This window comes from Carcharhinus amblyrhynchos, chromosome 18, assembly GCF_965287045.1.
Source record: "Carcharhinus amblyrhynchos chromosome 18, sCarAmb.v2.hapA, whole genome shotgun sequence".
Lineage (NCBI taxonomy): Eukaryota > Metazoa > Chordata > Chondrichthyes > Carcharhiniformes > Carcharhinidae > Carcharhinus > Carcharhinus amblyrhynchos.
The window spans coordinates 12,155,787-12,180,359 of record NC_137341.1 but is presented as its reverse complement, the minus strand read 5'-3'; the positions used below and the strand labels follow the sequence as shown (position 1 = coordinate 12,180,359).

The 24,573-nt window shown below is 45.8% G+C and overlaps 1 protein-coding gene across 1 annotated transcript in view; it reads left to right on the top strand.

The window, feature by feature from the left end:
* Positions 1 to 4,674: 4,674 nt before the first annotated feature.
* LOC145354649 (myosin-16-like) overlaps positions 4,675 to 24,573 on the top strand; it is a 77,416-nt gene continuing 57,517 nt past the window's right edge. The window contains exons 1-8 of the mRNA XM_080206080.1: positions 4,675 to 4,863; positions 6,503 to 6,646; positions 12,825 to 12,981; positions 15,601 to 15,628; positions 18,117 to 18,213; positions 20,663 to 20,755; positions 21,645 to 21,708; positions 21,823 to 21,921. Of these exons, the coding sequence (XP_080062206.1) occupies positions 4,699 to 4,863; positions 6,503 to 6,646; positions 12,825 to 12,981; positions 15,601 to 15,628; positions 18,117 to 18,213; positions 20,663 to 20,755; positions 21,645 to 21,708; positions 21,823 to 21,921 (847 nt within the window). The 5' untranslated portion in view covers positions 4,675 to 4,698. The remainder of the gene's footprint in view (positions 4,864 to 6,502; positions 6,647 to 12,824; positions 12,982 to 15,600; positions 15,629 to 18,116; positions 18,214 to 20,662; positions 20,756 to 21,644; positions 21,709 to 21,822; positions 21,922 to 24,573) is intronic.

Genomic DNA, 24,573 nt, shown 5'->3' with positions numbered 1-24,573 from the left:
TAAATACTGTTTCTTCTATTTCTGACTTGCAATCTGTGCCAAGTCCTGACAGAGTCTCAATTCTTCACTAGTCAGATTTCATTGCATTATATTTTGGACTTTATTAACTTTCCAATGGGAGGCCTAATAATTGCATACCCTTTATATTAGACATTTTGAATAGCTGTATATTCATGAACAAATGCATTGGAATGCCTTCAAGATTAATAGTGTTGAATGCATCCAAGTACTATTTCTCATGATCTTAAATGCTTTCACTGCTACAAATTCCCGTTTACTGTTGGAGGAAAGAGCTCCTGTCAGAGAAAATACATCTGTTTCATACTATTGTATGGTTTTGGGAGGTAAATCTTTGGAACATTCAGCTTGTTTTCCAAAATCCAAAGACTTCTGGCCTGATTTAAACTATTGACTTCTAAAATATCCACAGCGACTTGCTTTACAAATGTTTATATTTTACTAACATTGTTCTTTTACTTCGTGATGTGACTCCTCATTCGAAACCAGCTGAGGCAAAGTCAAATAATAGACAGTCCTATGACATGAACAACAAAGTCTCAAGTGTTTCCCTGCTGTGTGTGTGTGTGTGTGTGTGTGTGTGTGTGTGTGTGTGTGTGTGTGTGTGTGTGTGTGTGTGTGTGTGTAACATTCTTTGCAGGAAATGTTTATCTATTTTAAAATATGACAGCCGTATCGACAGAGTTTTACTTCTAAATCACAATTGATTAATTGCATAAGTGAAGCACTGGGTTGAAAAAGCTGTGACATTGTGAAAGTTTCCATTCCCACCAGCAGTGGGAATCCAGGCTGGTGGGGCACTTAATTCGGTGGGAGGTAAAAATCTGTTTGCTGATGGTGGGGTGAACTCTGTAAATTTTCTTTCTCGGTGGCTTAAAGGCAGTATGGGTTTCCCAGTGAACATTTTCGTTCATTAGCACCTCATGCCTGCCAATTAATGAGGGTGATTGGAATTATCCAATCCTCTATACACACACCCACAAAGCATCAGACAATGGGGCACTACTAGAGTTATAATGCTTTCTCCAAGTTATGTCAGTACAACAATAACCCCATTCTTCTGCATTGCAGTAATATGTACAATCATACTGGGATAACTTGATTCAAGAAAGCAGGGTTGGTTCATCAAGGCTGACGAGTGACAGTCATAGGAATCCCACCCATTCCAGAAGAAAGTCTGGTTCTTCCACCTTCTCTGCCCCCACCCCCACCCCCAGCCCCTGAGGTTCTAAATTAGAGCAAACTGGGTCAAAATCCTGGAATTCCCTCCCAGCAGCACTATGGATGTACCTACACCACATGAACTGCAGCGATTCAAGAAGGCAGCTCACCACCACCTTCTCAAGGGCAACTGGGGATGGGCAATAAATGCTGGGCTAGCCAGTGATACCCAAACCCGTGAAAGAATTTTTAAAATGTACCCCCGGGGTGATCTTAGTGGCTTGTCCAACTGGTCAGTCGGCATGGTGGGCTGGTAAGATCAGGCGAGAGGTGGAAAATCAGGTTTGTGCCCATTGTTTCGTCTCTCATGAGGTTACCAACCCTGTTTTGCCAGCGAAATCAGCTTTGAACCCATAAAGGGCCGATTTCAATATGCATCACCTAATTTAAATATCAATAGTGAGTCCTGGACGCTACCCTTCAGGCTCACTTGCACTTACTCACTCTCCTGGAAGGTCTGTGAGATTCAGATATGGTCTCCTGTAGGGCAGCGATCAAGAGGGTGGGGACAGCAATTGGTTGGGAGGTGATCGAGGGGTGGGCAATCGGGGATGGGGGAGAATGACAGGAGATCTCCCATTGCATTGTTTATACTTTGTCGACACAGTTTTCTGGGAGATCAGGGCATCTGCGTAATGGTGTCCCTGGAGCTCAGCAGCCGGCTTCCTGGCAAGAATAGGCTCCACCCCTTCCCCTTGGCTGGCGAGAATGACATTTGGTTTTTTTTTTCTAAGTGCTATACGATTGTGTCTGAGAGCTTGCCCAAAAAATGGGCTCAGTTTTGTCTTGGTTTCAGACTCATTCAGAGCTCACAATTTTCTTGGTAAGATTGCCTCCCTAGAGTTTCAAAATTTGAATAGCTGGCATAGAGATGCAAAACGAAATACCTGGATTATTGAAACAAGGTCCTTGTGCCCTCAATTCAAGAATCTATCGTTAGTTTTGACAGTGCAGTACAATTTCCTTTTCTTTGAATACAAGTGTGAGTAAAGAACACATTAAACGTGGAACTCAGCATGGAGTCCGGTCAAATTAAAAAACACTCAACAGTAACAAAAGTGACTTGTTGCTTAAACCTCCAGTAAGGAAAGCTCATGATTTCACATCAGCATTTGCTCCTCCAAATAAAAACTAAATTAATGTGTTAATTTTTTAAAATAGCAGTTTTATTAATGTCTCGCTTAAGCAATGCTGAAACTTGATCCTATATATTGAGTGCAGTACAGTTTCCAAATTACAATGTTGCACCTGTTTGCTGTCCCATATACGGACATAAGTTGGACTCTAGAATTCCCTAGAAACAGGCTATTTCCTGCGCCACACACTGGGGATCAGGAGTAGCCAATGAATGCCCAATAAAGGATGGCTAATGATTTTTTTCTGGAAATACTTGTTAATGATTTTTGCTTACTCAGGAAATTGTGTGAAGTATAAAAGGCAAATTCCAAGAAGACGGCACAGCAGCTTCTGCCCCATCTCTGGTAAGTGATGTGGTGGTAACACTTTTTTTTTACATGTGGATGGTTCATGCATTCACTTGCCCATTAAATTTATCAACAAATCTTAGTATGACGTGAAATTGTGAATATTCTGAAGTTATGTTTGCCATTTCAGCTACTTTGTTAGAAGACAAGTTTTTTTTTAAAAACGAAATTTGTTTTTATTTTCATTCTTAAGATAGCGAAAGAGGTCAGAGGAGGGGCTTTTTTTTAACTGCAGCAATTTGTTGTGATCTGGAGAGCATTGCCTGAAAGGATGGTGAAGGCAGGTTCAATCGTAACATTTGAAGAGCACCTCAATAAGTTCTTGATGGGAGAACATTGGAGAAAGAGTAGGCAGATGCATCTTATTGGAAAGCTCTTTCAAGGAGCCCGAACAAACATGTTACGCTGAATGGCCACATTCTGTTCTGTAAGATTCCATGACACTGTAATATTTTATTTTACGGTGTTCATGGGGGGATTGCCATGTACATATTAAATCATTTCATACCAGATGCAAACAGTGCAATCCTAAAAAGAAGCTAAGGCGATTCTTTTAGTGTTTTATTTGCATCTTTTAAAAAAGCCTCAAGTAAGAACAGCAATTACTTGAGTTGTGCTTTTCTTTGCACTTGCAATTTCGGCATATTTTCTTTTTTAAAGAACAGTTAATTTTATCTCTTACTGAAGAGCCACAATTCATTAATCTACTGACGATAAATGTCAGTTGATTTAAGTTATGTGTTATTTTGTCAGCAAATGCCAAGGTATTTTTAATAATTGAAAATCAGTTAACATTTCTGAAGCAATGTCCACAGACAGAAAGGAAGCTTAGGGAAAAGATGAGGGAAAAAATAAAAGAAAAGAGAAAGTTGGGAGGAAGGGTAAAAGCATGGTTGAAGGAAAAGATTTTTGGGAAGTTCTGAATGGAGGTATGTGAGTTGGCGGATGAGAAAATATAGAGAGTAATAACAAAGGACAGGACAGAAGAGAGGAACACTGATTGTGGGCCATAGGGAGGAGAGAAAGAAGAAAATAGCGGAGATGTGTACAGATGTGTTGTGAGATGAGATGTCTGAGGTATGCTGAGACAAAATTATGGAGGAGGGACAATTGGGGCTGGATTTTACCACTTCTCTCATGACAAGCTAAGAGGTGGAGGGGCCCATAAAATGGTGAGGGATTGTGAGGGATAGAGGGCCAATGTCTTTCTGCTGCCGTGTCATTTTACCCATGTAAAGGTAAAGGGAAGGTAAAGGATCGCATTCCCACCCAAATGAGCGATTTAAATGGACAATTAAGAGCATCTTTCAGAAGCGAGTGTTCATTTTTGTTGTGCTATATGACAGCTCCAGGCTGTTTATTTTCATTTTAAAAGGCTGGGGATTTAAATAGCTTAAGGTTAAGTCACTTAAACAGTGTTATGCTCCAGAAATTAGTGATTATGGGTCAGGGCCACAAAAGGGAACAATGAAAACTGGGTCTGTCTGAACTCCACATTAAGTTCAAATGGCCATGCTTAGTTTTGGCTTCTTCCTGTATGATTCACACTCCATCCCCTTCCCCTACCAACAAAAATGGGATATGTTGGAAATGGGTGTGGGAATTCTGTCACCACGCCATTTTACCAGTGTTCAAATGTTCAAAGGCTCCCTTTTGTAAAGGTCTCTGAAGTTGCCCCAACTTGGTGAAAATCCAGCCCCACATGAGCTCCTGCCTTCCCCAAGGCCTCGAAATTGAGTAAGGCCAGCAACAAAGGTCACAGGTGGATGTATCCAGGAATCACAGTGGGATGTTAAGATAGTGGATTTTGGGACACATCAAGTAGGTTTGCAGAAATATCTCGTCCTCTCTTTCTAGATTGCTTTATTCTTTTTTTGCACCCAGAGGGAGTTCTCTTTCTCCTCGATTAGTTCCCTGCAATCAAGTCAAATTCAAAATGGTTGGCAAAGGAGAGTGTGGAGATGATGTCGATCCCATGCCTTATCTGGCTCCCAGTGAAAAGGAGAAACTGGACTATATGAACAGACCCTACGACATTAAGAAGTCCTGTTGGGTCAAGGATGAAAAAGATGGCTTTATTGATGGACAGATCCAGTCTGAGCAAGGTGACCAAGTCACTGTGAAGACTGGCAGGAATCAAGTAAGTAAAAATGATCTTACAGGTTTGTATTGAGGGAAATAAAGAACAACATCTATTTGTGACATTTTAAAAATTGCATGAATGCATCTTGTGCTAAATGGTGAATTTCAGCGTTGACCTCATTTGCTTTGATAATTGGAGGTCAGGGGAGTTAAGATATTTACCTGAATTTGACCGTCAGTCACTGGTATAAATATCTTGAATTATATCCTTCGAATTGGCTTCAATTTATCAGGATTCGCGTAAGAGTGATTGCAAATGTTGCTTAGAATTTCCATGACATCTTTTCTACTCCAAATGCTTTCTGACCTTATCACATAGCAACCATATCAATAAATTATGCATGTAAAGGTGGGCTCTTCAACCTTGTGGGGGGCACGGTAGCACAGTGGTTAGCACTGCTGCCTCACAGCACCAGGGACCCGGGTTCAATTCCAGCCTTGAGTGACTGTCTGTGTGGAGTTTGCACATTCTCCCCGTATCTGTGTGGGTGTCCTCCATCTGCGACGGTTTCCTCCCACAGTCTAAAGATGTGTAGATAAGGCGGATTGGCCGTGCTGAATTGCCCCTTAAAATTGTGCAGGTTAGGTTGACTGGCTACGGTAAATCGTTCCTTAATGTCAGGGGGGAGTGGCTAGCAGGATAAATACGTGGGATTACGGGGGTAAGGCCTGGGTGGAATTGTTGTTGGTGCAGGCTCGATGGGCTGAATGGCCTTCTACTGCACTGTAGGGATTCCATGAGTCTGTGAAAGGAAATGTGTTCAAGGGGACTGTCAAGACGTACATTAGGTACTATTAGGCTTAACCCGCAGTAAGGTTCTAAGTTGAGCCGAAGCTGTAAGACAAGAGGACATGGGTACAAACGAATATTTGGGAAACACTAAGCACTGAGTCAGGATTCACTTCTTTGTACATTGTGGTCAATGCCATGAGTGGCTTTATGGACAGTGTAATGGAGTCGAAAGCTCAGGGATCATTCAAGAGGGAGTTGTATGGATAGAAGAACGTGGATGGAAGAAGCAGAGATTCCCATGGAAAAGTGAGCTGTGTGGCCCAAACAGCTTCTCTCATCTGTTCTATATCTTTGTGATCTTTATGGCGAGAGTATCAGGTGCTGTGTGCTTGCAAATATACTATAGCATGTCCTCATTTACAAAATAAGGCACAGTCGTAAAGATGTTTTCTAAAAATTGAACGGTGAAAAGGAGAATGTGAAAAGGAAGAATGTGCAGGGTTACAGGGAGAAGATGAGAGGGGCACAGGGTGAATTGCACAATCAGACAGCCACTACACATACCATGGGCCAAATGGCCCTCTTCAGTGCTGCAATCAATCTATGAATTTGTGAAAAAGGAAGCCAAAAATAAACTGTAAAGTTACTTAGCGTTCCAAAAAAAATTAGGATCTATACACCAACTTCCCTTGAAATCAAATGGCAAAACACAAAGCTTCAAGCTGATCAATGGTATTTTGGATATTCCATTTTTATATGATGTTATTTAGATAAAATAAATATCTTGGCAATTTACACTTCTGTCTGTTTTGCTTGGTAACAATCAATGGTAATAAAATCCTCATCATTTAATTGATGACCACGTTTTGCTCCAAAATAACAATCTCTGATGTGCTTTTTTCAGACTGTGACAATGAAGAAGAATGATGTTCAGCAAATGAATCCACCAAAGTTTTACCAAGCCACTGACATGGCCAACCTGACCTATCTAAATGAGGCCAGCGTTCTTGTGAACCTACGTGATCGCTACATCAATATGCGAATCTATGTATGTCACATGGGACTCTTCTGTGCCTATCCATTTTCGTTAAAATTGGGAGAAACTGGTGGGTGGGTGGGGGGTCGGGGGGGGGGGAGTGGGGTGGGGGAGGAGGCAGTGGGTGAGGGGGGAGCAAGCGGTGCTAATAACCTTGGTTAGGAAAGGAGGCAGGAAGGAAGGAGAGAAGAAGGAAGGAAGGGGAATAAAAGAAGAGGAAACAAAGGAAGAGGGTGGGGAAGGAAGACAGGGAATGGAATGAAGGGGAAGGGAAGGAAAGGGAGAGGGTAGGAAGGGGGCAGGAAGGAAGGCAGGGAAAGGAATGAAGGGGAAAGAGAATGAAGGGGAGAGGGAAGGAAGGGAGTGAGAAGGAAGGGGAGAGAGAGGAAGGGAGTGGGAAGGAAGGGGAGAGAGAGGAAGGGAGTGGGAAGGAAGGGGAGAGAGAGGAAGGGAGTGGGAAGGAAGGGGAGAGAGAGGAAGGGAGTGGGGAAGGAAGGGGAGAGAGAGGAAGGGAGTGGGAAGGAAGGTGGGGGGAAGGAAGAGGAGAGGGAGGAAGGGAGTGGGAAGGAAGGGGAGAGAGAGGAAGGGAGTGGGAAGGAAGGTGGGGGGAAGGAAGGGGAGAGAGAGGAAGGGAGCGGGAAGGAAGGGGAGAGAGAGGAAGGGAGTGAGAAGGAAGGGGAGAGAGAGGAAGGGAGTGGGAAGGAAGAGGAGAGGGAGGAAGGGAGTGGAAGGAAGGGAGAGAGAGGAAGGAGTGAGAAGGAAGGGGAGAGAGAGGAAGGGAGTGGGAAGGAAGGGAGAGAGAGGAAGGGAGTGGGAAGGAAGGTGGGGGGAAGAAAGGGAAGAGGGAAGGGAGAGAGAAGGAAGGGGAGCGGGAAGGAAGGTGGGGGGAAGGAAGAGGAGAGGGAGGAAGGAGCGGGAAGGAAGGGGAGAGAGAGGAAGGGAGTGAGAAGGAAGGGGAGAGAGAGGAAGGGAGTGGGAAGGAAGGGGAGAGAGAGGAAGGGAGTGGGAAGGAAGGGGAGAGAGAGGAAGGGAGTGGGAAGGAAGGGAGGAGGAGGAAGGGAGTGGGAAGGAAGAGGAGAGAGGGAAGGGAGCGGGAAGGAAGGGGAAAGAGAGGAGGAGAGGGAAGGGAGGAGAGGGAGGAAGGGGTGGGAAGGAAGGGGAGAGAGAGGAAGGGAGTGGGAAGGAAGGGGAGAGAGAGGAAGGGAGTGGGAAGGAAGGTGGGGGGAAGGAAGACGAGAGGGAGGAATGGAGTGGGAAGGAAGGGGAGAGAGAGGAAGGGAGTGGGAAGGAAGGGGAGAGAGAGGAAGGGAGCGGGAAGGAAGGGGAAAGAGAGGAAGGGAGTGGGAAGGAAGGTGGGGGGAAGGAAGAGGAGAGGGAGGAAGGGAGTGGGAAGGAAGGGGAGAGAGAGGAAGGGAGTGGGAAGGAAGGGGAGAGAGAGGAAGGGAGTGGGAAGGAAGGTGGGGGGAAGGAAGAGGAGAGGGAGGAAGGGAGTGGGAAGGAAGGGGAGAGAGAGGAAGGAGTGGGAAGGAAGGTGGGGGACGGAAGAGGAGAGAGAGGAAGGGAGTGGGAAGGGAAGGTGGGGGAGGAAGGGGAGAGAGAGGAAGGGAGTGGGAAGGTAAGGGGAGAGAGGAAGGGAGTGGGAAGGAAGGTGGGGGGAAGGAAGGAGGAGAGGGAGGAAGGGAGGGGAAGGAAGGGGAGAGAGAGGAAGGGAGTGGGAGGAAGGGAGTGGGAAGGAAGGGGAGAGAGAGGAAGGGAGCGGGGAAGGAAGGGGAGAGAGAGGAAGGGAGTGAGAAGGAAGGGGAGAGAGAGGAAGGAGTGGGAAGGAAGAGGAGAGGGAGGAAGGGAGTGGGAAGGAAGGGGGAGAGAGAGGAAGGGAGTGAGAAGGAAGGGGAGAGAGAGGAAGGGAGTGGGAAGGAAGGGGAGAGAGAGGAAGGGAGTGGGAAGGAAGGTGGGGGGAAGAAAGGAAGAGGGAAGGGAGAGAGAAGGAAGGAGCGGGAAGGAAGGTGGGGGGAGGAAGAGGAGAGGGAGGAAGGGAGCGGGAAGGAAGGGGAGAGAGAGGAAGGGAGTGAGAAGGAAGGGGAGAGAGAGGAAGGGAGTGGGAAGGAAGGGAGAGAGAGGAAGGGAGTGGGAAGGAAGGGGAGAGAGAGGAAGGGAGTGGAAGGAAGAGGAGAGAGAGGAAGGGAGCGGGAAGGAAGGGGAAAGAGAGGAAGGGAGTGGGAAGGAAGGTGGGGGAAGAAAGAGGAGAGGGAGGAAGGGAGTGGAAGGAAGGGGAGAGAGAGGAAGGGAGTGGGGAGGGAAGGGGAGAGAGAGGAAGGGAGTGGGATGGAAGGTGGGGGGAAGGAAGAGGAGAGGGAGGAAGGGAGTGGAAGGAAGGGGATTAGAGAGGAAGGGAGTGGGAAGGAAGGGGAGAGAGGAAGGGAGCGGGAAGGAAGGGGAAAGAGAGGAAGGGAGTGGGAAGGAAGGTGGGGGGAAGGAAGAGGAGAGGGAGGAAGGGAGTGGGAAGGAAGGGGAGAGAGAGGAAGGGAGTGGGAAGGAAGGGGAGAGAGAGGAAGGGAGTGGGAAGGAAGGTGGGGGGAGGAAGAGGAGAGGGAGGAGGGAGTGGGAAGGAAGGGAGAGAGGAAGGGAGTGGGAAGGAGGTGGGGGGAAGGAAGGGAGAGAGAGGAAGGGAGTGGGAAGGAAGGTGGGGGGAAGGAAGGGGAGAGAGAGGAAGGAGTGGGAAGGAAGGGGAGAGAGAGAGGAAGGGAGTGGGAAGGAAGGTGGGGGGGAAGAGGAGAGGAGGAAGGGGGTGGGAAGGAAGGGAGAGAGAGGAAAGGAGTGGGAAGGAAGGTGGGGGGAAGGAAGAGGAGAGGGAGAAGGGGTGGGAAGGAAGGGGAGAGAGAGGAAGGGAGTGGAAGGAAGGTTGGGGGAGAAGAGGAGAGGGAGGAAGGGAGTGGGAAGGAAGGGGAGAGAGAGGAAGGGAGTGGGAAGGAAGGTGGGGGGAAGGAAGGGGAGAGAGAGGAAGGGAGTGGAAGAAGGGGAGAGAGAGGAAGGGAGTGGGAAGGAAGGGGAGAGAGAGGAAGGGAGTGAGAAGGAAGGGGAGAGAGAGGAAGGGAGGGAAGGAAGGGGAGAGAGAGGAAGAGGAGAGGGAGGAAGGGAGGGAAGGAAGGGGAGAGAGAGGAAGGGAGTGGGGAAGGAAGGTGGGGGGAAGGAGAGGAGGAGGGGAGAAGGAGGGGAAGGAAGGGGAGAGAGGGAGGACGTGGAGGAGGTGGGGGAAGGAAGGGGGAGAGAGGAAGGGAGCGGGAAGGGAAGGGGAGAGAGAGGAAGGGAGTGGGAAGGAAGGGGAGAGAGGGAAGGGAGTGGGAAGGAAGGGGTAGAGAGAAGAGGAGAGGGAGGAAGGGAGGGGGAAGGAAGGGGAGAGAGAGGAAGGGAGTGGGAAGGAAGGTGGGGGGAAGGAAGGGGAGAGAGAGGAAGGGAGTGGAAGGAAGGGGAGAGAGAGGAAGGGAGTGGGAAGGAAGGTGGGGGGAAGGAAGGGGAGAGGAGGAAGGGAGGGAAGGAAGGGGAGAGAGAGGAAGGGAGTGGGAAGGAAGGGGAGAGAGAGGAAGGGAGTGGAAGGAAGGTGGGGGGAAGAAAGGGAAGAGGGAAGGGAGAGAGAAGGAAGGGAGCGGGAAGGAAGGTGGGGGGAAGGAAGAGGAGAGGAGGAAGGGAGCGGGAAGGAAGGGGAGAGAGAGGAAGGGAGTGGGAAGGAAGGGGAGAGAGAGGAAGGGAGCGGGAAGTGAAGGGGAGAGAGAGGAAGGGAGCAGGAAGGAAGGGGAGAGAGAGGAAGGGGAGGGGGAAGGAAGGGGAGAGAGAGGAAGGGGTGGGAAGGAAGGTGGGGGGAAGGAAGGGGAGAGAGAGGAAGGGAGCAGGAAGGAAGGGGAGAGAGAGGAAGGGAGTGGGAAGGAAGGGGAGAGAGAGGAAGGGAGTGGGAAGGAAGGGGGGGGGAAGGAAGGGAGGGGAGGAAGGGGAGAGAGAGGAAGGGTGCGGGAAGGAAGGGAGAGAGAGGAAGGGAGCGGGAAGGAAGGTGGGGGGAAGGAAGGGAGCGGGAAGGAAGGTGGGGGGAAGGAAGGGGAGAGAGAGGAAGGGAGCGGGAAGGAAGGGGGTGGGAAGGAAGAGGAGAGGGAGGAAGGGAGTGGGAAGGATAGGGAGAGAGAGGAAGGAGCGGGAAGGAAGGTGGGGGGAAGGAAGGGAGCGGGAAGGAAGGTGGGGGAAGGAAGGGGAGAGAGAGGAAGGGAGGGGAAGGAAGGGAGGGGAAGGAAGGTGGGGGGAAGGAAGGGGAGAGAGAGGAAGGGAGTGGGAAGGAAGGGAGTGGGAAGGAAGGCAGGAGGAGGAATGAGGGAAAGAGAATGAAGGGGAGAGAGAAGGAAAGGGGTGGGGAAGGAAGGCAGGAAGGAAGATCTTGTATTTTCATTTGCAACATATCCTCTAGAACTTTGCAATCCATCTGTACACAGAAAGTTCCAACAAATATCAAATGAGATCAATGCACAGTTAATGTGTTTTGATGGACTTTACTGAGGTACAAATGTTGGCCAGGCACTCGCTTCTCCTTGTCTAGTACATTTCGTATGAAAGGTGGCACTTCAGACAGAGCAGTACTCCTTTCGAAGTATTAAAGTGCCAGTCTAGATTCTGTCCTCAAGCACTGGCATTATTCTATGTCTTACTGACACAAAGATAAGACAACTGCCACTGAGCCAAGGCTGACATGTCTGTAACAGGAATAGAGGTCATGTTATGCTAAACCTGCCCTGAAAATTCTGAATGCTGTATCTGTAAAGAGAGACTTCACAGAAGGGGTGTTCCAGAATTTTCAAGGACTGGGAAAGGACGAGTTTAAAGTCAAGGACTGTGTAGTGAGTGATTTTAACACAGTCAAGCTGTAGAGCAGAGCTATCACCTGTCAGAAGTCAGACTTAAAGCTTAGAAGAGACAAGGGAAATCTGGGAGACACGAACCATCATTGCAAATGAAAAAGGGTATATGAAGGAAGAGAGGTGAGATGTGTATTTATTATCCTCTTCAAAGATGTAAGAGCTAAAAGAATCCCCCCAGTCCTGAGAGTTGTATTCGAGTCTTGGAATAACTTGAACTTCATTGAAGTGTTTCAGATGGAAATGCGGGTGCTCGAATATAGCAAACAAAGCTTCTTCGAAGTACTGTGAACCTATAAAAGTTCCATGAAGTTAGAGGAGGTACCGAGATCAGGGCTAAAATTCACAAACATTGAAAGTGGTGGGTAGTATTAATTTTAGAAAACACGCATTGTTTCTTGAAGTGTTGAAACAAGTGAAGTTACTGCCCATTATGCCAAAACTTCTTTTTCATATTTCGCATCTTTTTTACATGGAGAGATGGTGGCACAGTGGTAATATCACTGGACTAGTAGTTATGAGGCCCAGGCTAATGTTTTTGGGACATGGGTTCAAATCCCACCATGGCTATTGGAATTTAAATTCAATTGATCAAATCTAGACAATGTAAAGTTAGTCTGAGAAATGGTGACCATGGCAACTATCATCGATTGTTGTATTAAACACATTTGGTTAGCAGAGGTGTTAGTACTCTCTACTGTACATTCTCCAGTGTGGATGTCCCAGATTCAGATAGTAGGTTGAGTGTAGGTGTACAACCAGACATGGCAGCGTGCAGAAGAAGCTACAAAGCAGGCTTAGTGGGCTGAGAGCCAGAAAAGTGAGTACAAAATCTAGGCTTCTGATGGAGCTGTACGCTGTCAGAGATGCTACCTTTCAGTGGAGCTGTGAAACCAATGGCTCATCTGTCTTCTCTGATAGTCATAGAAAACCTCAAGGGACTACTTAGAGGAAAAGCAGGGAAGCTGTCCTTGCTGCATTCGCTCAGATTTATCCCTGAACCAAATTACAGATCAACTTATCAATATCTCATTACCATTAGTGGGACTTCTGCTGTGTGTGAATTGCCTACATTACTATAGAAACCACATTTAAAAGCTATTTCATTGGCTGTAAAGTGCTTTGGGATATTTCTAATGATCATGAGAGGTGCTATATAAATGCAATCCTTCTTTCATGCACAGTAATTGGCTTTGGTTCATTGATGGATCTTCATCATTCCTGTTGCTGAGACACTCATGAAACGAATAATTACTTTATAATTGTAACTTGTCATTTTGGTTGTGTTTCATTTTTTGTAGACCTATTCTGGGTTGTTCTGTGTAACAGTGAACCCATACAAGTGGCTGCCTATCTATGGTGCCAGAGTGGCCAACATGTACAAGGGCAAGAAACGCAATGAGATGCCCCCTCATCTTTTCTCAATCTCAGACAATGCCTACCATGACATGCTCGTAGGTAAGAGATGAATAGAAAGACTGTTTTAGAGATTTTGAAACAAGTTGCATGTACAGAGTATTTGCACCTTCTCTTTATCAATGAATCTTACCACATCCATTTTACTTTTAATTAAACTTACATTGTTATGGCTGGAAGGCTTTGACAAAACATCTATTTACACCATTGTTTCAATCAATGAGTTAGAGGCAGGGCAGATCTTTTCACTGGACTTAGATCAAATAGAGTCTATTTCAACAGTACATGACAGCAAACAATCTACAGAGTTGAATTGAAAAGAATAGGAGGAAACAGCACTCATGACTAAAACTACAGTAACCTTAGTTGATAAAAGTAGGGTGATTTCTCTAGAAAATTGCAGTGAGTGAAGAACAAATTATCAAAGTAACACTAAACCCAGTCACGTACAGCATGTGGTCTCCAGATGGGAGATCATCTCCTTTCTGGCTGGGAAGAGTGAGGTTGCTGTATACAGCCAACGTTTTGCTCTGCTTTTCTTTTCTTCAGTTCTTCTTTTCCATATTTCCCACCTTTTCTATATGAGGAGATGGCAGCACAGTGGTAATATTACTGGACTAGTAGTTATGAGGCCCAGGCTAATGTTCTTGGGACATGGGTTCAAATCCCACCATGGCTATTAGAATTTAAATTCAATTGATCAAATCTCGACAATGTAAAGTTAGTCTGAGAAATGGTGACCATGGCAACTATCATCGATTGTTGTATTAAACACATTTGGTTTGCTAAGGTCCTTTAGGGAAGGAAGTCTTCTATCCTAACCTGGTCTGGCCTACATGTGACTCCAGACCCATAGGAGTTGACTCTTACCTGCCCTCCTGAAATGGCCTCATAAAGACAATTAGGCCAAAACACTGACCTGCCAGCGTTGCCAACATCCCATGAAAAGATACGAAACAAAGTCACTATTGCCAGAATTCTACCACCCCGCCTGCCACGGAATCGGAGCAGGTGAGGGGTGGAAAATGGAAATGCCTGTTGATCTCAGGCGGGAATTTCCAGTCTCGCTCGAGAGAGGCCATAAATCCCATCCTGTATGACTTCCACTCTGTGGAATGGATTTTCGGCTAGGAGACATGTGTTTATACCACACTTTCTGTACGTCTCCCAATCTCTGTATATCATTCACTCTGTATTTCTCTCTCCCTCTCTTTCTCAACCTGTACCCTTTCTTCTCATATCTGAAGGACACCTAGAACCACCAGCTCATTTATAGCCCTATGATTGCAATTATGCTGTATTGTGCTATTATGTTTATTCTGTACTTTCTCTGGCTACATTGGGAGGATCAGAATTGATTTGGCCATACATTCATGCCTATTCACACTAGTACTCACACACATGTACAGTCATATTCGCACACAGGCTGGTCCTTCTCAGTCATTTAAAAACTGAATTATACTGGAAAAAACATTAGTTAACAAATTACAAATTTAAACATAAAGTTTAACGTTTATTACTAGTCACAAGTAAGGCTTACGTTGTCACGGCAATGAAGATATTGTGAAATTCCCCTATTCCAGTGCCTGTTCAGGCTAATGCATCTAACCAGCACTTCTTTCAGACTGTGGGAGAAAACTGGAGTACCCAGAGGAAACCCAGTCAGACATGGGGAGAATGTGCAAACTCTACACAGACAGTGACCCAATTCGGGAATCGAACCCGGGTTCCAGATGCCATGTGGCAGCAGCACTAACCATTGTGCCACCATGCCACCCACATGACATTTCAGTTAAAGGGGAAGAAAAGTCTCCAGGTACATGTTATCACTGTTGGGTACTTACCAAAGAGAATCTCACTGGGCCTATTGTCGGTTTATAAAATTGAGGATCTTTAAGCATCTCAGTTTATAGAATCATAGAACCCTACAGTGCAGAAAGAGGCCCTTCGGCCCACCAAGCCTGCACCGAACACAATCCCACCCAGGCTCTACCCCCATATATCACACCACTAATCCCTCTAAACTACGCATCCCTGGACACTAATGGGCAAGTTCTCAGCATGGCCAATCAACCTAACCCGCACATCTTTGGACTGTGGGAAGAAACCGGAGTACCCGGAGGAAACCCACACAGTCACAGGGAGAATGTGAAAACTCCACACTGACAGTGACCCGAGCCAGGAGTTGAACCCAGGACCCTGGAGCTGTGAAGTAGCAGTGCTAACCACTGTGCCGTCCAGTGGTTACAGTATAGGTTACAGTGTGAGGCTCCATACCCAATCATTCGCTATAAAGTGCTAAGTGGAATTCATGTAAGACTGGTGTAGACCAAGTACACAGCACCTTGCAATTCTTCACTCCATCGTAATTGATTCAATACTGTCTGCTCTTTTTTAGTGGAATAGGGACTGTTGTTTAATTACTTGGTGCAAGTTAAAGCATGAATGCATGGAATTACAGGAAAGGAATACCAACAAGAGTTTAGTTCTGCCATGTGATATCAGCAACATTTGCACAGGAATTTGCTTTCATTTGTCAGCAAATGGTGCTGAAAGTGAGCAGCAGTGATTTAGTACTGTAATCTCTCACCATTGTAAATTCATTCTCATAACACACCTGGGCCTTTCAGTAATTCTGTTTGTATCTAATTTTTTTGGCAGAGCGTGAAAACCAATCTATGCTCATCACGTAAGTGCCTATCGAGATGAACCTGTTACAGTTTTTACTCACATCATAAACTACTGGGGATAATTAAAACTCCATCATTGTGTGAAAGATATTATGGATGATTACTATTATATAAACACACGAGTAAATCTCCATGAACATAATCACAGTTAATCAAAGAATATGTTTTTACAGTTGTTTTTGATATGTGGAAAGCACTGGCAAGACTGCATTGTTGATGAGTCTCTTGAACCAAAACCTGCTCTGATAATAAATGTTATGGGCCTGAATTTCATCATGTAACTGCCAGAATGGAACATGAAGTTGAACATATTTTGTTCCACTAGAATTCCTCCTTATGGGATTATGGAGGCTTGGAAACTCTGGTGGGGGCAGCATAGAGATCTTTGACTGATACCGCCCCGATTCAGCAGCTTATTTCTGGAGGGTTTGCAGGATTTCACAGATAAATATTCTCAGAAAACTATGTGACAGGCCAAGAGAAATCCATTTTGTTGAGAGCAGTGACAAATTGTGTCTTGGACCTCATAATTGCCTTTAAATGCTTCAGGAAAAGGGCATTGGGTCTGAAGGAGAGTTTAGCCTTTGGATAAAGAGGAATTAATTCTTGCTTCACTGCTTCCCATGGAGCCTCTCTGTGTTGCAAACCTGAATGTGCAGGTGATCCGAGCCCACAGAAATTGTGACACCTTCTCCATTGTTGTATGAGCAGACAGTGAAGGGCCATTCCACTGTGCTTCCACTGCAGCCTGATATTTCAGCTCCTTGATCTTAAGCTGTATTTGTTCTGAGTGTCTATTAAGCCATTATGTCAGCAGTCAAAAAGTTATATTATGTCACAAACAGGATTAGCAGCAGGACTCACAGCTGTCTATGCTATAACAAGCAGAGTCCATTTATTCAGCAGAGTCTATTTGAACAGGACAATTAAGCACAATCAGCAGATGGTCTATTTACTTGATGAACTAGAAAAAAATACAAAGCAACGTTTCCCAGTAAAAGCAGGATGACTCCTCCAGCAAAATACAGTTAGTGGAGGATAGTTACATCCACATTACACGAATGAATAAGATCACTTAGAGCAGTGTGGGCTTCAATTGATGGAAAACTACCCAATCACCTCCCTTTTGGATGAGAATCATGATGTTGCTATACACAACCATATTTGCTTTCACCAGACCAAAATGACAGGCAGACCTGCGAAAACAGAGCCACGTTGTCATAAGTCTGTTCCGTCCCAGATGGCTGTGAACCATCCTTTGTGCCTTCATGTCTGAATGGGCTTGCTGCTGATCTCAGTGTGGGATCAGGAGGAGGAGGGAAGATTCATCACTGACCCAATTTCCCCTGCTGCATCTTCCTTGTAAAAGATGGGCACAGGGTCCATGGAACACCTCGGAATCTAGATGGGAACAGATTCATCAGGGTCCTTGATCTCATCCAGATCCCCTGGCATCGTTGGGGGTGAAGATTTGCTGCAGAATTCACCTGCTGTCATTGCCAAGTGTACCAATCAGATACCAAGGTGTTTCAGAGGGGAAATTCTTTCTGTTTCGACCTGCCTTGATCTAAAACTGATGACAAAAGTTCATCCATTTCTATGCTGCAAAGACATGTGGGCTGGGTTCTCCCAGCCGGCTGCGTTGTTCATGTACTGCAGCAGGCCAGGAGACATCAGCGGCAGCCGTTTCGTGGGATTCACGTTGGGCACCCGGAGCTCCGCACATCCCCCAGGCTAAGTTTCTTTGCATCAACAGCTCCATCCTGGAAATCGGTGTGGAGCTGGTTATCATATTGAAATCAGCATTTCAATACGATGAGTGGGCCAGTGATGGTGTTCTCTGGGCCCGCTAGCATGTCCCCCCAGCACCCCCCCACCAACCGCCCCACCCCCCCACCCCCCGCACCCTCCCGTCGAGAGTGGTTCCCTCCAGCTGTGACTGCAAGAGAATCAGTGGGGGAGGAAGGGACTGAGGGCCAGCAGGGTTTGGGGGGGCAATGCTGGGGGAGGCAGAATTGTGGCTGGCCAGGGGTCGGAGGAGGGATCAGACCTCTCCGGGCAGCCAGCAATCTGGCAGCAAGGGGGTCCAAAGGCCAGTGATCGGCGGGGGGGGGGTTGCAGGACTCGCCACTGGTCGGGAGGCCAACAATGTGAGGGCCATTACACATAGGCCAATCACCGCCTTGACAGATAGGCGCACGTGCAGTGGCCCGCTCAGCGCACACTGCTGGCCTTTCGAGTGGAAATAGGCCCCACCCCCTACTTTCCAGGGTGAATCCCGCTGAGGCACTCTGCAGTGTTTGGTGTTGCAGATTTACTCTGATAATTACGCTAAAAAAACCCAGTGGGAATAATTCCTGTTTTCCTGTACGTTGGGAACTTGGATTTTTTTGGGAGCATCCCAGTCTTGGATTTTCAAAAGTTCAAAGAGAAAACCAATCTGAATGTATCAATAATAATTTTTAAAATGTGCCTTTTCCAACTTAGCGGAGAATCCGGTGCCGGGAAGACTGAAAACACCAAAAAGGTTATTCAGTACTTTGCCAATATGGGTGGTGTAAAGTCAGCTGAAGGTGAAACAAAGGTAAGATTTGAATTTGATGGAATTGTGAAGTGGTGTACTTTGGTCGGAAGAATAAGTAGAGACTAACTGGGACAATTTTAAAGATTTCAGGAACATTGAGACACTGGGGGTGGAGGGGGCGGGTGGATGTATCTACACAAAGCACTGAAGGTGGTGGGACAAGTTGAGAAGGCTTTGAAAAGTGATCCTTGACTTTATTAACAGCTTATTAACATCTATGAGCATTAACGAAAGGAAGTCATGCTGAACCTTAGCCCTCATCAAGTATATTATGTTCAATTCTGGGCACAAGTGTGTAGAAATAATATTGAGGCCTTCAAAAGGGTACAGATGAGAATTACCAGAATGGTACCCGAGGGCCTTCGATTATGTGGAGAAACTGGAAGACTGGTGTTGTCCTCGAGCAGAGAATGCTAAGGAGAGATTTGAATGGCTTCAATTAGATAAATAACAAGAAACTGTTTCTAATGATGGAAGGGTCAGAAACCAGAGGAGAGAGACTTAAGTCAATTGGCAAAAGATTGGTGATGTGAGGGGTGAATAATTACATTATTATGATCAGAAATGCACTGAAAGTAATGGAAGCAGATTCAACAGTAACTCAAAAGGGAACTAGATAAATACTTGAAAGTATCAAAAGAATGACAGGACAATGGAGAAAGTGCAGGGTGTGAAATTAATTGGATTCTTTTAAAGAATCAGATCAGATATGATAATATCAATTGCCTCTTTCTGTGCCTTATTATTCTATGCTCTGACAGCAATGGGGAATATTTTCACATGTCGAAGATTGTTAGAGATACATGGTGCTTACAGGATGTCTTGGATAGGATTAGCATGTCTTGAAAGAATTAAGATTTCCACAATAATGGTAATTTGACAACGAGCAATGTATGTCCATTTAGTTCCACATGTATATTGTTCACTTTTTAATCTCAAAGGAGACCTTCCAAGAACCAGATAATATGTTTTTATTATTTATCTGGAAAATAAAGTGAATTATCCTTGAATTTAAGTACCTCCCAAACAGCAGTATATCATCTTATAAAGTACAAAAGCCATGGCTTTTAGGTTTCTAAACAGCTTTGGACAAGACAATGTAAAGACAAGTTTATGATCTTTATTTCTTTCATTTATCCTCCTAAGCATTTCTTCCAGAAAAAATTCTGATAATAAACTTTAAATTTGTTTGAAACATGCTTAATTCAGCCAAAAAATTGACCCAGCTTTGTGAATCAGTTTGAATCACCTGAACTAATTGGAAACCATAGAAACCCAGTAGTGCAGAAAGAGGTCATTCGGCCCATCAAGTCTGCACCGAACACAATCCCACCCAGGTCCTACCCCTCATATCCCAACATATTTACCAACTAATCCCTCTAACCTACGCATCTCACTAAGGGCAACTTTTAGCATGGCCAATCAACCTAACCCGCACATCTTTGGACTGTGGGAGGAAACTGGAGGAAACCCACGCAGACATGAGGAGAATGTGTAAACTCCATACAGACAGTGACCCGAGCCAGGAATTGAACCCAGGTCCCTGGAGCTGTGAAGCAGCAGTGCTAACCACTGTGTTACTGTGCTGCCCTAATTATGACATCGTACCTCACAAAAGATATATTAAATCTGCCCTCATATAAACACGAATCAAAATTTTGACACAGTTGTTAGCATTGCTGCCTCACAGAGCCAGGGACCCAGATTTAATTCTGGTCTTGTGTGACTGTCCATGTGGATTTTCCACGTTCTTCCTGTATCTGTGTGGGTTTCTTCCGGTGCTCCGGTTTCCTCCCACAGTCCAAAGACATGTGGGTTTGGTTGATTGGCCATGCTAAATTGCCCCTTAGTGTCGGGGGATTAGCATGGTAAATGTGTGGGGTTGTGGGCATAAGGCCTGGGGGGATTGTTACCCGTGCAGGCCTGATGACCCAAATGCCTCCTTCTGTATTGTAGGGATTCTGTGATCCTCTGGTCAGCTAACTGAACTAAAAGGTCAGTGATCAGCATAGTGATATAGTGAACTAGCGAACTATGGGATCTGGGCTGTACCAATAAATCTGAGAATTTCAAATCCCACTACGTGGTTGCGTTTAGCTTCTTTTGAGAGGTATACTACCACTGTCTCACAGCAACAAGGGTGGGACAATAAATGCCAAAATTTTAACATTTTTATTGCTGTTACGTTAATACAACATTTATTATTTATCAGCACTTAGATCTGAAAATTGCAAAGTAAGTTTGGGATGAAGGGTCATTATTCACCGAAAATGATTTTAGCCTATCTTGGCTCGGAAGGGTTTTAATAAATTCTTTTTGATGTTACACTTGGAATGAATTCAGTGTAATAGTCTTCGCTGAAAATGAATAAAAATAAATCCTCATGCAGAAAAGGGTGTTGAACTGATATTTTAACTTTCAATTCCTCTTCCTCTTTGTCTTTGTAAAGGGCTCCCTGGAAGATCAAATCATCCAGGCTAATCCTGTGCTGGAAGCTTTCGGCAATGCTAAAACTACCAGAAACAACAACTCCTCACGCTTTGTAAGTCCATTTTCTACTCACCTTTGTGTTTGTTCCGTTAAAAAAGAGATCATGCTGTTACATAATTAAACTTTTTTGTCCTTTATTTTGAGTTCATGATCAACTACTCTGACACTTATGAATAATTTTTGTTTCTGTGTTCCACGGGGTATGGTAGCAGAGAGGTAAGGGTACAATAGCAGAGTTATGTATTAGACTTATAATCCAGAGATATAGGCCAATAACCTGGAGACATAAATTCAAATCCCACCACGATAAGTGGGCATTTGAAATTCAATTAATTCAAGCAATTTGGAATATAAGTAATGACAACCATGTAACCACTATCTTGCGGCACACAACAACACTCTTATGGCACATTAGGGATGAAATTCAATTAATTCAATCAATTTGGAATATAAAGTTAGTATAAGTAATGACGACCATGTAACCACTATCTTGTGGCACACAACAACACTCTTATGGCACATTAGGGATGGGCAATACATACTGGTCTTGCAGGGGTTGCCCAGATCCCCAAAATGAATAAAAGGAAATCTATATTTGATGACCAATATTGAAAATAAATTAGGTTGGATGTTTTATTCCATAGATTTGATGGAAATGTTCAAAACTATGGACGGGTTTGGTAGAGTAAATAAGGAGGAACAGTTTCCACTGCAAGAAGGCAGACAATGCCAGAAGGTTTTGTTCCTCAGTGGGCTGACAATCTCTGCAGTTGGTGCAATCCTTAACGAACTGGATGACAGTGGAAAATTTAGTGAAAGCTATAATATCAAATGATTTCTCCACTTTGTATGTATATCATGACCTGCTTTAGACTGAAGATTAATGTTAATGGGAATGGGTAACTAAATTCAACTTCATTTTGTTTTGTAATTCCCTCAAGGGTAAATTCATCCGAATTCACTTTGGTCCATCTGGGAAACTGGCTGGTGCTGATATTGAGAGCTGTAAGCATCTGGTTTTTCAGTATTCTTTTTTATTTGCTGCTGTGGTTGATAGTTAAAGAACTTTAATCCTCCAATTCGAACATGGAGATGTTTGTAACATACTTCTTCATTTAGATCTGCTGGAAAAGTCTCGTGTCATCTCACAACAAGCAGCTGAGAGAGGCTATCACATCTTCTACCAGATCCTGTCAGGAAAGATCGCATCCTTATTAGGTAAGTACGTCTTTGTTCATAAGCATAGTTTACTCATGAACATACAGGAATGAGCCAGTCAATCAAGAACGCCCCACATAGTTTTCATGTGATCAAGAGGTGTAGTTTGTGTTGCTGTCTGAAAGTAAAAATCCAGCTTAGCTTCAAGCTTTTATTACTCATCTATTTGCCTCTTTCAGCTGAGCGAATCAGCAGTCAGACCTCTTAACATTATGAAGATCCATCAACTGGATTTTTCCTTCCTGACCATAGTGGGAGTGGAAATTCCCGCTGAGAGTTAGTGTGCCTTTCACAGGCCTGTTAGATTTCTAGTCCCACCAGCAACGTATCCCAAAATCCCAGTCATGGGGTGGAATCTTCCCAAGCTCCTGCTGTCAGGTTCAATGGTGGGCCGATGGGAGCACTGAAATCACTTCCACAACAGCGTAAATTTACAGCAGGTAGGCCAGTGTGGAACCAATTTGCATCAAAATGAAGCCCAATTGGAATCTTCCCCTACGCCTAATTCTCCGTGACACCAGCAGTAAAACACACAGGTCCAAAACACACCTGGACCAATGTGGCGTGCAAAAGTTGGAACTTATTTGAGGAAGGCCTGGGGCAGCTTCCAGAATTCGGGATGGAGGCCACAGTGAACCTAGACCTTGGAATACTACAGCAGTGGGCTGGGGGAGCATTTATCAGGTGGATCACAGAGCATCAGTGTGCAGAATTCTCCTGAAACAGGATAAAGTGCCCATACCAGCAGGAAAACTGGCAAGTTTCCCTGTGGTGCTGAGAGAGTCAGGTGGGATTAACCCAGTGATGGATGCAAATTCATGCATCTCAGGAAACCTGCTTTTCTGAGATCAGGACGCCCTTTACCACCAATTCCCCCACCCAAGCGGGGCATCTTCTCCCTCTGACCCACAAATAACGGGTCACAACCCCACACCATGCAGGTAGACGCGACCTCCCCACCCTGCCAGTGAAATTGGCATCTTCTCTTTGTCGGTAAACTTCAAAGGGGTCTGCTCACACCTACAGCTTCTGACAGGGAGAAAGGGAAATCTCTATTGCAGAATGGAATGCTGCAATGATTCAAGATCCTGCCAGGCGACAGGGTGGCATAGAAGTTAAAGTGACCTGGCCACTTCAGAATTTGCACAGCTGACAGGCAGGAATGCAGATATTGATCACAGAACTGCCTGAAATCAGCATGCCAGGAGTTATCTTCAGGTCTGCCAGAGCTAGAAGGGGCAGTCCAACCACGAGACTACATCCCAGAAGAGAGTGAGGAGGTCAGCCCCTTGTCCCCAGCCCAAGCTCCCCTCAACTCCCAGGACCCATGGGGGATTGTCCCTCTGTAACCTGGCAGCGGAGCAAATGCCCCTGGACCTACCTCCTTGACCTCCCCTCAGGGCCCAAGGCAACAGGCCAGGATGTCAACAACTGGGTGCCAGGAGGCAATGCACTGTTGGCACTGCCAAGGCATGTAGCCTGAAAGGAGGGGGGGGTGGGTTCTGAGAGAGAGTCTGGAGTGAGGTGGGCTTCGTAGAAGGTCTGGACAAGAAAGTGTGCTGACTGAGGCATCTGAGGGGAGAGGTGAGTTGGCGGGAGGAGTCAGTTCATGCTCCCCTGGGGCCTAGCACACTAGGCCCATGCTGGTCATTACCAGCCCCAAAGCCCACCCAGTGTATTTCTACTGGAGCAGTGGATGAATAGTGGGGGGGAAGGGTGGGGTCAGAATTGAATGGGTTGTCAAACCTGCTAATTATATTACAATTAGCGGGGTTGCATAATTATCAGCTAGTTACCCATGATAGGCAGGAACCTAATCAGGGCCAGCAGAGTGGGCCAAGAGCATTGGGACAGGTTTGGTGCCTGGTGCCAAACCCGCTTTTTGTCTGACCCCCGATTCCCCCGACCATCGCGATTCTCACCAGGAGCTAGCGGGTGTCTTTGAGGAGCTCCATTGTCCGCCCTCAGAGTGTTCCCAGAGGCCCACTTTCTTTCTTCAGGAGATCTATCTTATTTCTTCAACGGTGGGCCAGTCATGTGAGGCACCTTTTAAATATGGCACCAAGAATGTGATGGCGGAACACACACTATCAAACCCACCTACCATGGAGGATGGTGTAAAACCCCAGGATGTATGATGAATTATGCCAAAGATGGAAGATATGGCATGGTTTCCTGCCACCCTCTGTCCCCACCCTTGTGATGGGACTTAGTCCTGCATGAGAGAATTCCACCCATAGGGCGAAATTGGGAACTGCAGTGGACAGGGGTGGACCGTGCAACAGTCCATTGGCCTTGGCTGGCATATTCCATTCTTCGGGAAAAATCCACCCTTATCTTACATAAAAGAGCAGCATCCCATCAAAGTTCATGACACAACTGATCACATTGGCAGCTGTCTTAGAGTTTCATCAGACTTTGGGTTAAGAAGCAAATATGTTTGCTTTTAAGCTGCCAAGACATTTAAAATAAGCATTGTTATGCAATACTTTCTGTTGGTAATCACAAATGAAAGAAATCAAGTGACGTAAATGAAAAAATGTGCATAGGCATGCGGACAGCTGACTCTTTCATTGTACTATGTATACAAAATGCAATAATTTTATTGCAGAATTGTTACAGTACAGAAGTAGGCCATTCAGCCCCTGATGT